The sequence below is a fragment of the Ranitomeya imitator genome, chromosome 2 (assembly GCF_032444005.1).
Source record: "Ranitomeya imitator isolate aRanImi1 chromosome 2, aRanImi1.pri, whole genome shotgun sequence".
Classification (NCBI taxonomy): Eukaryota; Metazoa; Chordata; class Amphibia; order Anura; family Dendrobatidae; genus Ranitomeya; species Ranitomeya imitator.
The window spans coordinates 743,318,995-743,336,882 of record NC_091283.1 but is presented as its reverse complement, the minus strand read 5'-3'; the positions used below and the strand labels follow the sequence as shown (position 1 = coordinate 743,336,882).

Here is a 17,888-nt window from a genome sequence, read left to right as displayed (position 1 = left end):
TTGAATTTTATTTAATTCAAATTTTTGCTTTGACTGCTTCTTCTCATTGCAGGAGTAAGGCCTTCCTTTTGTCACTTCTCTATGCCGCTGTGATATTTGGAGGCCAGCGTGTCATGAAAGAAAGAAAAAGGTTTGAACTGCGGAGGCCTTTAGTCCTCTGGTCCCTCTGTCTTGCAATATTCAGGTAAGGTATTTTTTAAATATTGTTCATGATTACTTACAGTATTACAATTTAAAGGGGTTTGTTGACTACTTCTTGGACAATCCCTTCTCTATCCCTATGTTTCCCTTTTGAAAAATAATAACACCTACACACATGGTCAAAATTGTTGGTACCCCTCGTTTAATGACAGAAAAACCCACGATGGTCACAGAAATAACTTGAATCTGACAAAAGTTATAATACATAAAAGATCAATGAAAATGAACAAATGAAAGTCAGACATTGCTTTTCAACCATGCTTCCACAGAATTAAAAAAAAAAAAAAGTAATGAAATAGGCATGGATAGAAATGATGGTACCCTTGAAAATAATCTGACAAAAGGGACATGTTAAATCAAAAGTGTGTCCACTAACTAGCATCACAGCTATCTACAATCTTGGAATCAGTGAGTGGCCTGTATATAGGGCTGCAGATACTCACTGTGCTGTTTGGTGACATGGTGTGTATCACACTCAACATGGACCAGTGGAAGTGAAGAAAAGAGTTGTCTCAGGAGATTAGAAAGAAAATTATAGACAAACGTTAAAGGTGAAAGTTATAAGACCATCAACAAGCTGTTTGATGTTCCTGTGACTACAGTTGCACATATTATTCAAACATTTAAGCTCCATTTGACTGTAGCCAACCTCCCTGGACATGGCCGCAGGAGGAAAATTGATCACAAATCAAGGAAATGGATAATACGAATGGTAACAAAAGAGCCCATAAAAGCTTCTAAACAGACTAAAGGTGAACTTCAAGCTCAAGGAACATCAGTGTCAGATCGTACCATCCGTCGTTGTATGAGCCAAAGTGGACTTCATGGGAGACGACCAAGGAGGACACCATTGTTGAAAAAAAATCATAAAAAATCATAAAAAACCAGACTAGAATTTGCCAAACTACATGTTGACAAGCCACAAAGCTTCTGGGAGAATGTCCTATGGACAGATGAGACAAAAATTGAACTTTTTTGGCAAGGCACATCAGCTCTATGTTCACAGATGGAAAAATGAAGCATAACAAGAAAAGAACACTTTCCCTATTGTGAAACATGGAGGAGGCTCTGTTATGTTCTATCAGGCTATGTGCACACGTTGCAGATTGGTGTGCGGCCTTTTCACACTGCTTTTGCAAAATCCGCAGGTAAACCGCACTGCGGATTACCCGCGGATTTGCCATGAATTTATTGTGGTTTTTGTGTGGTTCCTATTGAGGTGTAAACTGCTGCGGAATACACACAAAGAATTGACATGCTGCGCAAAAAACATTGCTGCATTTCCGCGCATTTTATTTTGCAACATGTGTAGTGGGGATTTTGTTTTCCATACGTTTACATGGTACTGTACAACGCATGGAAAACAGCTGCAGATCCGCAGCAAAATCCGCAACGTGTGCACATAGCCTCAAGGGATTCTAGAGAGAAATGGGCTGTCCAGTGTCAGAAAGCTTGGTCACAAGTCATGGGTCTTGCAATAGGATAATAGCCCAAAATACACAGCTAAAAACACCCAAGAATGGCTAAGAAGAAATCATTGAACTATTCTGAAGTGGCCTTCTATGAGCCCTGACCTAAATCCTATTGAGCATCTTTGGAAAGAGCTGAAACATGCCGTCTGGAAAAGGCAACCTTCAAACACGAGACAACTGGAGCAGTTTGCTCTTGAGGAGTGGGCCAAAATACCTGTCGAGAGGTGCAGAAGTCTCATTGACAGTCAAAGGAATCGTTTGATTGCCTCAAAAGGTTGTGCAACAAAATATTAAGTTAAGGGTACCATCATTTCTGTTCAGGCCTATTTCATGAGTTTTTTTTTTTTACAGGAAAGAAATATATCTTGGTACAGTAGATAAAAAAATATTTAGAATTGAGAGTCCTCAGTGGTTGATACCTTTGCCTGATGAACAGACGTATGTAGTCTCGAAAGCTTGCAATTTGTTATAATAATCTTTATTTTTATATAGCGCTAACATATTCCGCAGCCATTTTGCACACATTATCATTGCTGTCCCCGATGGGGCTCACAATCCAAATTCCCTATCAGTATGTCTTTGGAATGTGGGAGGAAACCGGAGTGCCCGGAGGAAACCCACGCAAACACGGAGAGAACATACAAACTCTTTGCAGATGTTGTCCTTGGTGGGGTTTGAATCCAGGACTCCAGCGCTGCAAGGCTGCTGTGCTAACCACTGCGCCACGGTGCCGCCCATCTTTTCAGTTAGCCATTAAAAGGTATCAACCACTGAGGACTCTCAATTCTAAATATTTTTTTTTTTTAAATTCTGTAGAAGAATGGTTGAAAAAGAATGGCTGACTTTCATTTGTTCATTTTCATAGATCTTTTATTTATTATTACTTTTGTCAGATTCAAGTTATTTCTGTCACCATTGTGGGTTTTTCTGTCATTAAACGAGGGGTACCAACAATTTTAACCACGTGTGTAGTTGGCTGGAGGGCATATTTATGGAATATTCACAAAAGTTTTACGTAGAAGTTTGTAGTGAGCTGCAAAGTCTTCATGCAGTGCTATATAATCACAGTTGGGTGTCATATGTATGAATATATACAATGAATATAGGGGAAACTAGTCCAATGGAGCATGCTGCAATTTTTGTGTCATGTCAGATTTTTGGGACCCATCTAATCTTAATCAGAATTTGAATCTGAGAGAAAGGTTCGGTAAAAATCTAAATGCAGACAGAGGTACAGTAGATGCCTGCACAATCTGCTTCAAATCATTCCCCAAAAATGCTTATGTTACTTGAGAGCCTTGTTCTGTATAGTGATTCAAGTCATTGTTTTACTATATTGCTCTTAGATAAGACACAAGTAAATAATTTAGTGGTGTTCTCCATCCTACAGTACAACATATGTTGTTTGCACCATTAATGGTGAAGTCTTTTGTTGCAATGACATCTCAGATATACAGCTCCGGCAAAAATTAAGAGACCACTGCAAAATGTTCAGTTTGTCTGATTCTTTATAGGTATATTTTTGAGTATAATGTAAATTGTTCTTTTATTCTATAAACTTTTCACAGCATGTCTCTGAATTTCCAAGCAATACATTTTGCATTTTTTTCATACAAAGAAAAATGGTCAAAATTAAAAAAAAACCAGTGCTTTCAGACCTCAAATAATGCAAAGAAAACAAGTCATAATCATTTAGAAACAACAATAATAATGTTTTAACTTAGGAAGAGTTCAGAAATCAATATTTTGTGGAATAACCATGATTTTTAGTCACAGCTTTCATGCGTCTTGGCATGCTTTCCACCAGTCTTTCACACTGCTTCCGGCACAAAAATTGAACCAGTTCTTTGATGGCTTATGACTATCCATCATCCTCTTGATTACATTCCAGAGGTTTTCAATGGGGTTCAGGTCTGGAGATTGGGCGGCCCATGACAGGGTTTTGATGTGGTGGTCTCTTAATTTTTTGCCAGAGCTGTAAGTACTGTGTGTAAGTAATGATGTAATGATCCATGAGATAATGGCATCAGCCATTTTATTTCACAAATATGTTAAGATGCTTGAAAAAATATATTTTCACCAGTGCAACAATATATGAACAACCCAAAATTATTTCTGCAAACTAATGTGATTTGTTACCTGCAGTAGACCTACTTTGACCATGCAATGGACACACAGGTTCACTGAAATATTAGAGCTTCTATGTCTTGTAATGGGACAAGGATCTCTGTGCCCACTACATGGACCACATTTTTCATCTTCTGAAACTGAACAATATTGGTTTGTGCTGAATCACAGCAAGCTGAGATCTTGAAAAATGTAAGAAATTTTTCGGCTACGTTCCCAGGATGAACTTTTGCTGCGTTTTTGAAGCTGCACATTGTTGCTGTGTCAAAAACCCAGCGTCTTACAGTTCCAGCAAAGTCAATGGGATTTAGAGAAATCTCATGCGACAGTGCTTCTTTTTAACTAATCTTACCTACGGTTTGTGTTTCAAATCCCCAACATGTCAAGTTCTCTTGCGGGTATGTAGAGTTTTCTGTGCGGAATTTCCCCATAGACTTGCATTAGGTGCAGGAATTCTGCAGCCAAAAAAACGCCTGTAGTCTGCACCTAAATATGTCAATAAAGTTTTGTCAAAGCCAAATAACAGGAAGTATCAAAAACAAAGCATCTTTATTTAAAACATGACACACTAACAAAAGACAAAAAAGGCAGAGTGAAAAACGCATGTTACAAAACGTACAGAAAAACGCAATAAATAAACGCAAGTGACCTAATTGAAATAATAGGTGTAGAAATTCGGCAACACCAAAAGCTCATGGTGGGAACGTAGCCTTGTAAGTGAACAAGGATGAATAGTAGATGTAACCTTGGCTATTTATATTGTGCTTTCAGTATCATTGGGGCGATCCGCACTGGCTGGTACATGTTTCACTTACTCCTCACCAATGGTTTCAAGCACTCCATTTGTGACCGTGGATTTTATAATGGACCTGTTACCAAGTTTTGGGCGTATGCCTTCGTCCTTAGTAAAGTTCCTGAGCTCGGTAAGTCAATGGGTTTCATATCAGCATCAGAATGAACTCTTTCACTCCATCAGACATTCTTTTAATCCTCCAAATCTTGTTTTTCATTCTGAAGATATTTGCTGATGGTAAAGGTAGTATGTCTGAGGTTAAGGCCCATACATGCTGAACTCTGATGAACTATACAGACTATACCGAATTTCCGTAGCTTAGTAAGAGGCTGTGTACAATGCGGGTTTGCAAGTGATATCAGGCACATTCCTTCCTTAGATAGGCATCAAATGTGGAGGAAAAAGCTGTCATATGAGGGTATGTGCACACGTCAGGATTTTTTGCGTTTTTTTCCGATAAAAACGCTATAAAATCGCTAAAAAAACGCAAACAATACGCATCCTATCATGTAGAATGCATTCTGCATGTTTTGTGCACATGTTTGCATTTTTTTCCGCAAAAAAAACGTATTCCGCAAAAAAAAAGTAGCATGTTCATTATTTTTGCGGATTTTTTGCGGATTTCCAATTAAATTGGAGTGTCCGGAAAAAAACGCAAAAAATCGTAACGCGTAATATCCGCACAAAAAACGCGCAAAAAACGCATGCGGATTTCTGGCAGAAATGTCCTGATTTTGTCAGGAAATTTCTGCAAGAAAATCCTGACGTGTGCACATAGCCTAATAGTAGCCACAACACCACCACCCTGACTATAGGTAGGAGCTTTGGAAGAGATTGCGCTGCTCTGATATCACAAAGTCTCGCACTTTGTAATGAAGATGGGAGGTGTTATATCGTTTTATGCCTCATGAAGCAAACTGCTGCATCATCACAAACCAGTTTTTTTTTTAGCAATGCAGAAGAACCAGTCTTTCAAGTTCTTATCAAAACTGTCATTGATCTAGGGTGTAGTGGGAAAAAAGGAACATTTTTTTCGTATTAAAGAAACTTTTGTTACCTCTCCCATGTTTCTGTAGAGTAATGGCAGTAAACTTTTAAAGACACTTCCTTGTACCTAATTGTGATCCAGCTATATTATAGGAAATCCTTAAAAGGTTTGTCTCAAAAATCACATTTTAGTTTCTGATTGCTGTTTGTCTGACCATTGGGAACTCCAGCGATTCTGAGATCTGGACTTTTGAGCCCAGTAACCAGGCTCGCAGAACAGAGGTGCACATGCACAGTCTATGCTACATTCATTGTCTATTGGACTGCCGAGCACAGGGCCCTACATTTTCTGGCAGTCCCATAGATAATGAATGGTGCTGAGGCCGCACATATGCACCTCTGCTTCATTCAGGATGGGGCTCCGTGTGATAGGGAATAATTAGATTTTTTTTAAGAACAACGCTTTAAGCAGTTCTGACCTATTTTAGTGATTAGCAAACAGTGGTTTTGATGTATATTTAAATGTATTGAATTGGGAGAGACAGAGTGTTTCAGTCATTACACATTTGTAAACAATATACCAATTTAATTTGAAAACGATGGTCCTTGTGCAAAAAAACTATTGTACAAAAATCAGGTGGATGCCAGTACCCAAGATTTCCCAACAGTACATTGCCCTACAATGGCTCATCATGTGTCCATAGTGAATCTTGGTGTCTTTCTCAGCTAAACTAAGGTGCTTAGAAAAAGTATTCATACCCGGTAAACTTTTCCACATTTTTTCACATTACACTCATAAACTTAAATGTATTTTATTGAGATTTTGTGTGACATAACAACACAAAGCAGCACATCTTTGTGAAGTGTAAAGGAAATGATACATGGTTTTCTAATTACTAAAAAATATAAATCTGAACATTTTCAAGGCAATATATTTATAGTATTCCCTGTCAGGGCACTGTACATACACCCGTCACTCCATGCTCATTATGTAAAAAGAATATGATTTATTGGATCACCGCTGTTCCATGGTCAAGTTCAGATGTTCAGATGCCCACTGTTGGCTCTTTTGGTGATAGACAGGAATGATCGAAGACAACCAGACCAGTCCGTGACTCCAGAGCACCATAAGCCGCAAACTGTGATGAATTGGGTGCTTTAACACTTCTATATCACAGTCACCTTTTTCAGTCATTTGTGCTATAGTGGCTCTTCTGCGGGATCAGACGTTTCCAGCTGGCGTTAGCTCTCCACATGCATCAATCACTTTTGGGCAGCGATGACTATCTTCTTTTTTCAACGTTTCGTAGCTACTAACTACTGCATGCTGTTAATTACAGAAAAAAAGGCATATTCAGCTCACCCTTTAGATGAATTTCCTTATGAGTCCAGGAAATCTTGAGCACGGATTCGCGTTTCTGCCACACGCCTAGAGATGCACATGTGGAAAAAAGGGAATCCAGCTCCAAGAAATAAAATCACTTAACTTTAATAGTATTAATTTAACCCCTTTCTGCCATCTGGCGTATTATCCCGTCGAGGTGACCTGGGACTTCATTTTCCATGGACAGGATAGTACGTCATAGGCGAGCAGCTGCGCTCACGGGGGGAGCGCGGCTGATCGCGGCCGGGTGTCAGCTGATTATTACAGCTGACATCCGGCACTATGTGCCAGGACCGCTCCCGGCATTTTAATCCCTGAAACACTGCAATCAAACATGATCGCAGCATTCCAGCGGCATAGGGAAGCATAGCGCAGGGAGGGAGCTCCCTGCGTGCTTCCCTGAGACCCTCGGAACAACGCAATGTGATTGCGTTGTTCCGAGCGTCTCCTCTGTCCTCCTCCCTGCAGGCCCTGGATCCAAGATGGCCATGGGGGTCCTTCTGGGTCCTGCAGGGAGGTGGCTTGCAAGCGCCTGCTGAGAGCAGGCGCCGGCAAGCCTCCTGCACTGCCTGTGAGATCGCTGATCTGACACAGTGCTTAGCAAAGTGTCAGATCGCGATCTGACACTATACAATGATGTCCCACCCTGGGACTTAACATGTGTAAAAAAAAGAAAAATTGTTCCAATAAATACATTTCTTTATGTAAATAAAAATAAATAAATAAAAGTACACATATTTAGTATCGACCCGACCTATAAAACTGTCCCACTAGTTAACCCCTTCAGTGAACATCGTAAAAAAACAAACAAACAAAAAAACGAGGCAAAAGACAGCGCATTATCATCATACCGCCGAACAAAAAGTGAAATAACACACGATCAAAAAGACGGATACAAATAAACATGGTACTGCTGAAAACGTCATCTTGTCCCGCAAAAAACTAGCCATCATACAGCGTCATCAGTGAAAAAATAAGTTATAGCCCTCAGAATAAATTAATTGCTGGTTTTTGTTCATTCTGCCTAACAAAAATCGGAATAAAAAGCGATCAAAAAATGTCATGTGCCCAAAAATGGTACCAATAAAAACGTCAACTCGTCCCACAAAAAACAAGACCTCACATGACTCTGGACCAAAATATGGCAAAATTATAGCTCTCAAAATGTGGTAACGCAAAAATTTTTTTTGCAATAAAAAGCGTCTTTTAGTGTGTGACAGCTGCCAGACATAAAAAGAGGAGCTGCGGAGACACCATCACGTGTTTCTCAACGCAGGCAGTGAATAGCCAGGCCAGTTTCCTACTCCACACTGATGAGGGGCAAAAACCCCGAAACAGCTGTCTGTGGATGTATACTATGCTTGGCATAGGTGGTTTTCCTTTATTGGATGTTTTCCTTTATTGGAAGCTGCCCTTCCCTTGGTTGTTCCTTCCCGGGGAAAGGCCTGGCTATTCACTGCCTGCATTGAGAAACACGTGATGGTGTCTCCGTAGCTCCTCTACATGCATTTGCATATTTGGGGGCAGTGTTCTGGATCACTGCGTTGAGAAACACGTGATGGTGTCTCCGCGGTGTTGGATGTTTTGGTCTCCACGAGGTCAATCATCCGTGCCTTTATAAACCCCCCTTTATCACCGCCTTCGTTAGGGAAAAATAATAAAATAAAAAAAATGTATTTATTTCTATTTTCCCATTAGAGTTAGGGTTAGGGCTAAAGTTAGGGTTAGGGTTTGGATTACATTTACGGTTGGGATTAGGATTGGGATTAGGGTTAGGGGTGGGTCAGGGTTAGGGGTGTGGTTAGGGTTATGGTTGGGATTAGGGTTAAGGGTGTGTTGGGGTTAAGGTTGGAGTTAGAATTGGGGGGTTCCACTGTTTAGGCACATCAGGGGCTCTCCAAACGCGACATGGCGTCCGATCTCAATTCCAGCCAATTCTGCATTGAAAAAGTAAAACAGTGGCCCTTCCCTTCCGAGCTCTCCCGTACGCCCAAACAGGGTTTTACCCCAACATATGGGGTATCAGCGTACTCAGGACAAATTGGACAACAACTTTTGGGGTCCAATTTCTCCTGTTACCCTTGGGAAAATACAAAACTGGGGGAGAAAATATCATTTTTGGGGAAAAAAAAGATTTTGTATTTTCACGGCTCTGCTTTATAAACTGTAGTGAAACACTTGGGGGTTCAAAGGTCTCACAACACATCTACATAAGGTCCTTAGGGGGTCTACTTTCCAAAATGGTGTCACTTGTGTGGGTTTCCACTGTTTAAGCACATCAGGGGCTCTCCAAACACGACATGACATCCTATCTCAATTCCAATTTTACATTGAAAAGTCAAACGGCGCTCTTTCCCTTCCGAGCTCTGCCATGCGCCCAAACAGTGGTTTACCCCCCCATATGGGATATAAGCGTACTCAGGACAAATTGCACAACAACTTGTGGTGTCCAATTTCTCCTGTTACCCTTGGGAAAATAGAAAATTGGGGGCGAAAATATCATTTTTGTGAAAAAATATGATTTTTTATTTTTACGGCTCTACTTTATAAACTTCTGTGAAGCACTTGGTGGGTCAAAGTGCTCACCACACATCTAGATAAGTTCGTTAGGGGGTCTTCTTTCCAAAATGGTGTCACTTGTGGGAGGTTTCTACTGTTTAGGCACATCAGGGGCTCTTCCAGCCAATTTTGCATTCGAAAGTCAATCAGCGCTCCTTCCCTTCCGAGCTCTGCCATATGCCCAAACAGTGGTTCCCCCCTACATATGGGGTATCTGCGTACTCAGGACAAATTGTACAACAACTTTTTGGGTCCGATTTCTCCTGATACTTTTGGTAAAATAAAACAAATTGGATTTGAGGTAATTTTTTTGTGAAAAAAAGTTAAATGTTCATTTTATTTAAACATTCCAAAAATTCCTGTGATACACCTGAAGGGTTAATAAACTTCTTGAATGTGATTTTGAGCACAATGAGGGGTGCAGTTTTTAGAATGGTGTCACACTTGGTTATTTTCTATCATATAGACCCCTCAAAGTGACTTCAAATGTGATGTTGTTCCTAAAAAAAAAATGATGTTGTTAAAATGAGAAATTGCTGGTCAAATTTTAACCCTTATAACTCCCTAACAAAAAAAAATTGGTTCCAAAATTGTGCTGATGTAAAATAGACATGTGGGAAATGTTACTTATTAAGTATTTTGTGTGACATATCTCTGTGATTTAAGGGCATGAAAAGTCAAAGTTTGAAAATTGCGAAATTTTCAAAAATTTTCCCCAAATTTCCATTTTTTTCACAAATAAATGCAAGCAATGTCAAGGAAATTTTACCAGTAACATGAAGTACAATATGTCACGAGAAAACAATGTCAGAATCACAGGGATCCAGGCAAGCGTTCCAAAGTTATAACATCATAAAGGGACAGTGGTCAGAATTGTAAAAATTGGCCCGGTCATTAACATGCAAACCACCCTTGGCGGTTAAGGGGTTAAAATAGAATAGGCTATAAGTCATACAAAAACTGGATATACCGGAAGGAGAGTGCCTGTGTAAACTGTATGCGTTTCGAACACACAAGTGCTCTTAGTCTCAGTTTACTGAGAATCAGAGCACTTGTGTGTTCGAAACGCGTATAGTTTATATAGGCACTCTCCTTCCAGCATATCCGGTTTTTGTATGTCTTATAGCCTATTCTATTTTAAATGAATACTATTAAAGTTAAGTGATTTTATCTCTTGGAGCTGGATTCCCTTTTTTCCACTTGTGCATACTGTTAACTACACAGAGACATTTTGGATATATTCTGATCCAGTGGTTAGCCGTCACAATTTGCCCCTTGTTAAAGTGACTCAGACACGACACATCATCTTCAAGAACTGACTTTCACTTGCTTCCTAATACATCACACCCCTTGTCAGGAACAAGTTGTCATGAGATTATAAATGGTATTTACTGTATTTCACCTGTCTGGTATTAACGTTCAAGCTGGTCATTGTATATTGCAACCAGGCTGCAATTATGGTCTAACCAGTTCGGTAGAAAATGGGATATAATTATCAGGTGATACCACCACTGTAACTCTGGATCTGAGCAAGAATGTGACCATCAGCAGATATAAGACGTGTCCACTACTACATTACATGCTGCTATTATACAGTCCGCTCCGCAGGCATGGTAGCTGGAATGCAATGTGAATGTATAATAATATACTTCATGCTAAGCATCGACACTAAAGAGCTTTTCTGTCTTTCTTTACAGGTGACACTTTGTTCATTGTTCTGCGCAAGCAAAAGCTAATCTTCCTTCACTGGTACCATCACATCACAGTGCTGCTCTACACATGGTTCACATATAAGGATACGGTAGCGGGGGGAGGGTGGTTCATGACCATGAATTTCACTGTTCATGCCTTCATGTACTCTTATTACACCCTACGTGCTGCAGGAATTCAAGTGCCACGTCCATGTGCCATGTTCATCACAATCACCCAGATCTTGCAAATGTTCATGGGCACTTTCATCAATGTCCTGGTGTATAAGTGGATGCAGGGCGGGACATGTTCAAGTACCATCGAGAACATTTTCTGGTCTACTGTGATGTACACAAGTTATCTCATCCTTTTCTGTAGCTTCTTTTATAAATCCTACATGAAAACCTCAACAAAAAGTAAGGGCGATTAACCCGAATTCAAGTCATTTTTACCACCCAACATTTCCTAATGTAAAATGTGACTAGGGACTACATATTATATTAATATACATGAGTGATGTTATAAACAACATTTGTCATAATATGTCTATTGCCAATATAACTCTTAACTTAAAGGGAACCTGTAATCAGGATTTTATATCCCAAAGTAATGGCATGTATATAAAGGTGTTTTAATGCTGAGTAAATCCTTACCGTACTTGTAGAAATCAGTTTAGCTGTTTTAGAGAAATCCATAGTTGAAATGATATGGTAATGGGTAGCAAGTGCAGTGGGCGGCAAGTGCCGTCTCCCTTTCCCCTACTGCTGACCACCTAATGTTTCTGACCCATAGGTCACTGCAACATGGTGACCTAGAGACAGGAGGCAGGCAATAGAATAGGGAGAAAGGCAGGAGAGCTGTATGGGCAAGGCCTGCCCACTGCACTTATTCATAGTTTCATAGTTTTTAAGGCTGAAGTCCATTGAGTTCAATCTAGAGCCTAAGATAAGAAAAGCAAAAACCCCTGGAAGAAGATGCTAATTGTCCAATACTAGGGGAACATTCCTTAATTGTATCATCCCAAAATTTAGTAGCCATAACCTATAATATTATATCTTTCAAGAAAGGCATTCAGGCCCTCCTTTTTTTGGTAACTCAACCATTTTAACATCATGTTTCAGAGAGTTCAATAGTCTCACTGCTCTTACAGTAAAGAATCCATCAGCTCACTGCCCTTACAGTAAGGAATCACCTTCTGTGACTATGATTCAACTGTCTTTCCTCTTGACCAGTGTTCCCCAACTCCAGTCTTCAAGAGCCACCAACAGGTCATGTTTTCATGATTTCCTTAGTATTGCCCAGGTGATAATTGCATCACCTGGAAAGGCAAGAATTACATCACCTGTGCAATACTAAGGAAATCCTGAATACGTGACCTGTTGGTGGCTCTTGAGGACCGGAGTTGGGGAGCACTGCTCTAGACATCGATGATGCCCCTTGTCATCATTGCAGGCCTAGTTATAAAAAATCATTAGAAAGATTTACTCAGCGTTACGACGGCTTTATATACATCAATCATTTGGGGTGTAAAATCCTGATGACCGATTCTCTTAAGTATTTTCTATGGAGATGCATCAATTTAATTTGCAGTGCTAGATATCTACAGACATGCTCATACCAGACCTGAGCACATATACGGTAATCAACCTGGACCTGACAATTATTCCAGCAGCAATTAATGCAGCTTTATAGTATTTCCCGTTACACGACCTGCAGATACAAGTCCAGCACTTTCCTCATATATATTGTAAGTATTCATACATGTTAAGGTTTCTTAAGGAACTTGTAAAGGGTGATATTCTTCAGAAAAGTCATTCATAAGAACATTCATTCTCAAATCACTGCCCATGACACATGACAAATAATAATATTCATTTTTGTCATTGGTTGCATCTTTTATGATGACTAAACAATGATCAGATGTAATGCCTAGTAAGCATCATGCTAAATCATGAGCATGTTAGCATGCTAGCACGCCCCTGTGAAGAACAAGAGAGGTGAAGAAGACTTTCGATCATACGCAGTGCACCTCTCGGCAGCTACACCGCGCTTCAGAAGATCAGTGCAGTGAGGGACAGAAGCCGTGCACATGCACAATGTATGCTTTTGCAGAAAATGGAGATCTGGAGGAGCTTCCATATGTAGGAGGGATCAGGTATAGTCAACCAGAAACCATATAAGGGTTTTTCTATATTTTTTTTTATCCAGCACTCAGTTTGCAAAAAGAATGTCCACATGCAAGTGGGCCAAATTAAAACATGTATTTTTTTTTTTTAAATCGCGCAAGGCGTTTCAACTATATAAGTCTTCATCAGGTGCCTAGAGATATATAGCTCCTGGAAACTATTTATACTTATCTTCATCATTTTTGGGTGCGGTTTCACACACATTATTTCTCATTCTAATGAGGCTCTCATAGCATAGAATTTTAACTAAAACTTACCAAAAAAGACCTGCCCAATTTGTTGAACTGGTACACGTTGAAATAAAACATTTACAAAATTACATAAGGGTTATTGTATATACGTACCATGCTCCCAGTTTTAGCTAATGAGATTTTATTACATGGTACTCCTAGCATAAATTTTAAAATTATGATCAATTCTTTTGGTGACCAAGGTTTTGGATAGTCGATAGTGGGATAGTAAGTGCAATCAACCAGAAGGCGCATCACATGATACCTTCAATTATGTCCCACCGCTAGTGACCGAACGCCGACGACAATGATGGGAGATCGCAGCTGGGGTCATTAGTGATGGGACAGTTCCAACCCTGTAACGTGCAGATGACTCAACACCATTAATATTATGAAATCTGATTTTAGCCTATGAAAGTTGTCCCGATGTGTTAGAACTGCGGCACCGACTAATATACCTAGTTTGTCTCCATACTTTCTAGTACTTTTGTGGGAGCCCTATTACTCTTTCATACAAATTCAAGCTTTGACATAACTATGTCCATTAGTTTTAGACCTTGGGTTCTGTTCACATCTGCCTCTTAATTCTGTTGTTCTGCTCTGTTATAGGAGTAGTATGACCAAATTAATGGTGATGTCAGAAGCCTTATATGCCAGACACCAGTGGTTCTCAATGAAGCCCACTGACTGTAATGGGAAAAGAGCCTTAAAGCTCATATCTACTGTACCAATTCCGGCATTACATCAATGGCAGAGCTGCCTGGCATCACGCAGTAGGCCATGACCTGTGCAGTATTACTCTAGTAGGTAACAAAAGAGCAGCCATCTTACACAAATTCTATCAAATATTTGTTATGATACATTTTTGTCGACCTCTTGTACTTTTGCAGTTACTGTCTAATACAGCTATTACATATCAGTTTAAGCACTGTATTGAATTGAGATAACACTCATGATGGCCATGTAAATGTTTTAGTGTTTGTAGCAATAGTGCTGTTATACAATAATTGGAAATAGAAGAATAATGTGAAAATCCTGGTCCATGGTGCCATGTATTCACCAAATCCCATCTCCTAGGCTTCACAAGCTCTCTATTTGCGTTTTTTCCAGAGGTTCCGGAGGTTTTTTCCGGAAAAAAACGCGGCATGGGCACAAAATTGCGCAATGAATTAAATTGATGGGATGCTTAATGTAACGAAAAATCCAGAATGTGTGCACATAGCCTAATAGAGATCCATGTGCCGATATGAAGTGCAATCATAGTCCCTGTATGGTACTAATGCATGAATTATGACAGCTTTTGTACCCTCTCACGCACCAGAATCCATGCGCAACTGCAACCTCTGCACGTTACGTCACTGCATTGGAGAAAAACTATATGCAATAAATGTCCGCATCTATACGTGACATTTTTTTGGGCTTGTCTAGCACATTTTTTTTTATGTACATTCAGTATGGTGAGAAATGATATCAGCTTATGTCGTCTTTTCCTTTGGTTTTTGAAGGTGTGCTCTGTAGACTTAAGGATAGCACTAATTTATTACAGCTTTCTATAACATGCTGCTAATTAAATATGTTAATTTTAAGAGTATTTATTTTATTGTTAGATACTAAATGGTGCCTATGTTTAAGAGACTAAACTTTTAGTCCAGTTGTACATATTTGACTTTCACGATCTAAGGGTACCGTCACACAGTGAAATTTTGATCGCTACAACGGCACGATCCGTGACGCTCCAGCGTCGTAACAATATCGCTCCAGCGTCGTAGACTGCTGTCACACTTTGCAATGTACGACGCTGGAGCGATAATTTCATGACGTATGTGCGATGTAGAAGCCGTTGGTTACTATGCGCACATGGTATACGATATATGTTACACCATGCGATCGTGCCACCACAGCGGGACACTAGACGACGAAAGAAAGTTTCAAACGATCTGCTACGACGTACGATTCTCAGCGGGGTCCCTGATCGCAGGAGCGTGTCAGACATTGCGATATCGCTCGAACGTCACGGATATATCGCTCGAACGTCACGAATCGTGCCGTCGTAGCGATCAAAATTTCACTGTGTGACGGTACCCTAAGAATGGACCTCGATGTCCAGACTGGCCGGTGGTGTCCTCTAACTGGAACCAAACAGTCTCATATGCATAATTAAGCCTGTTGAGATCAGGACAGGAGACCTGTGGCCTTTCATTACTCAGAAACTGGCCTAAGGCTATGTGCACACGTCAGGATTTCTGGCAGAAATTTTCCTGACAAAAACCTGACATTTCTGCCAGAAATCCGCATGCGTTTTTTTTGCTCGTTTTTGATGCGTTTTTTCCAAATGCATAGAATAGCAGGAAAAACGCGAAAAAACAGCAAAATTAATGAAAAAGCTGCTTTTTTTTGTACCCGATGCCGAAAAAAACGCATCATGTGCACAAAAATTGCAGAATGCATTCTACATGATAGGATGCATATGTCTGCAGTTTCTAATGCGCTTTCATCGCGTTTTTATCGTGAAAAAATGCAAAAAACACGCGAAAAAACCTGAACGTGTGCACATTCCCTAATGGTGTAATCTCATTAAAGATAACCCTTTTCATAATAGAGCCACTGTCATCCAGCCACTTCCCTTGAGCACAGGATTCATCCATGACGTCCATATGCCTAAATAGGACATATGGACAGGGGTTGACGCTTTAAATTTTAATTCTCAAATTAAATCAAAAATTTAAATAGCTTCCTTGGCATTTAGACAGTCACATTTACTGCTTTTACCCTTTTCACTCATAAAAATAGTTTTACACAAAATCGCAGACATCTCAAAGTCAAATATAAAGATCTATACTACAAAAATAACATATAGATAGAATACAGGAGAAAGAAGACGGGTTTCCAAAAGCCCAGGGAAACTTCTGCAGTTGGTATTCTATTTGTGCGCAGCAATTCATGAATGGAGAAATGGGTTCTTTCATGATCAGAATGTTTTAATACCACGTTGTGACTTACCCCATTTTCTGATAAAGGATCATCAATGTATTGAAATATGAATTTGATATGGTTGTTCTTTGTCATTTAAATTGTGTATATACGGGATAGTAACAAATTTATTTTTTGATTTGGAACTAATGCACAAATATGTTGTACAAGCAAGTGACATTTATATTTGTGTCAATAACTTAAAATAAAGGATTTTTTTATATTTTACAGCTTTGTGTTGTGTGGAATAATTTTTTTTAATGGAAGGGGTCAATATAAACTGCCGTACCCCCACACTGTGGTCAGTCTCAGTGCTGTTCCTGCCTTTGCGGCCAAGTCCTCCCCTTCCTGCCCTACTCTGACATCAGTGCATAGAAGTAAGAAGAACATGATAAGCACAGGAATGCATCTTCCTGTAAGGGCACACACACACACCATACAGTTGGTGTCCAAATGCTCATTTGGCGGACAGTTATTTCCCCAGAATTGTTACATACACAGGCTCCCTCAGTTGAGCCAAGCATGCGCGTGTACTGTCAGGCAGCTCTAGGGGCGGGTCATCATTTTGGCACTTGAAACAAATTAATCATTGAAATTTAAAGAGGTTGTTTACTACTTTAACATTGCTGGCCTCCTTAGGGTAGCCTATCAATGTCTGATTGGTGGTGGTGCAACACCCGGCACCCCCAACAATCAACTGTTCTCTATATAACTGACCAGTTATGGAGCTGCACAGTGCAGCTTCATCTACAGTATAGTGGCCGCAATCAGATACTGTACTTTTGCCTCCTATTTAAATTAGGGGCGGATGTGCAGTACACGGCCATGGCCACTATACAGCAGATGGAGCTGTGCTCTGCAGCTCCATAACTGGTCAGTTCCGGCTGCCACTGACGCCAAGAACAGCTGATTGTCCCCTCCTGCCGATCAGGCATTGATGACCTATTCTAAGGATAGGCCATCAGTGTTAAAGTAGTGACAAACTCTTTAACTTATCTAATTCTTTAGTTCATCAAGACCCTGCTAAAACACATTAAATGGACTGCCACTCTAAACACTAGGTATGATTAACCCCTTAAACTCATTTAACCACCAGGGATGCTTACATTAAACCCTTTACTAGCCTAGACGACCAGGGGTAATTACAGTAAGCCTTAATATGTCCTACACCACCAGGGATATAACTTTATTAAACTTCTACTACCCTAGAACAGCAGGGATGCCAACATGACTCTAAACTACCAGGGATGGTTATCTTCCCTGCCCTAAATCACAAGAAATTATGACATT

The 17,888-nt window shown here is 40.0% G+C and overlaps 1 protein-coding gene across 1 annotated transcript in view; it reads left to right on the top strand.

Moving 5' to 3' along the window:
• Positions 1-16,826, top strand: part of LOC138665618 (very long chain fatty acid elongase 6-like) — a 42,951-nt gene extending 26,125 nt beyond the window's left edge. Inside the window, exons 2-4 of the mRNA XM_069753252.1 lie at positions 53-184; positions 4,572-4,723; positions 11,221-16,826. Of these exons, the coding sequence (XP_069609353.1) occupies positions 53-184; positions 4,572-4,723; positions 11,221-11,642 (706 nt within the window). The 3' untranslated portion in view covers positions 11,643-16,826. The remainder of the gene's footprint in view (positions 1-52; positions 185-4,571; positions 4,724-11,220) is intronic.
• The last annotated feature ends 1,062 nt before the right edge of the window (positions 16,827-17,888 follow it).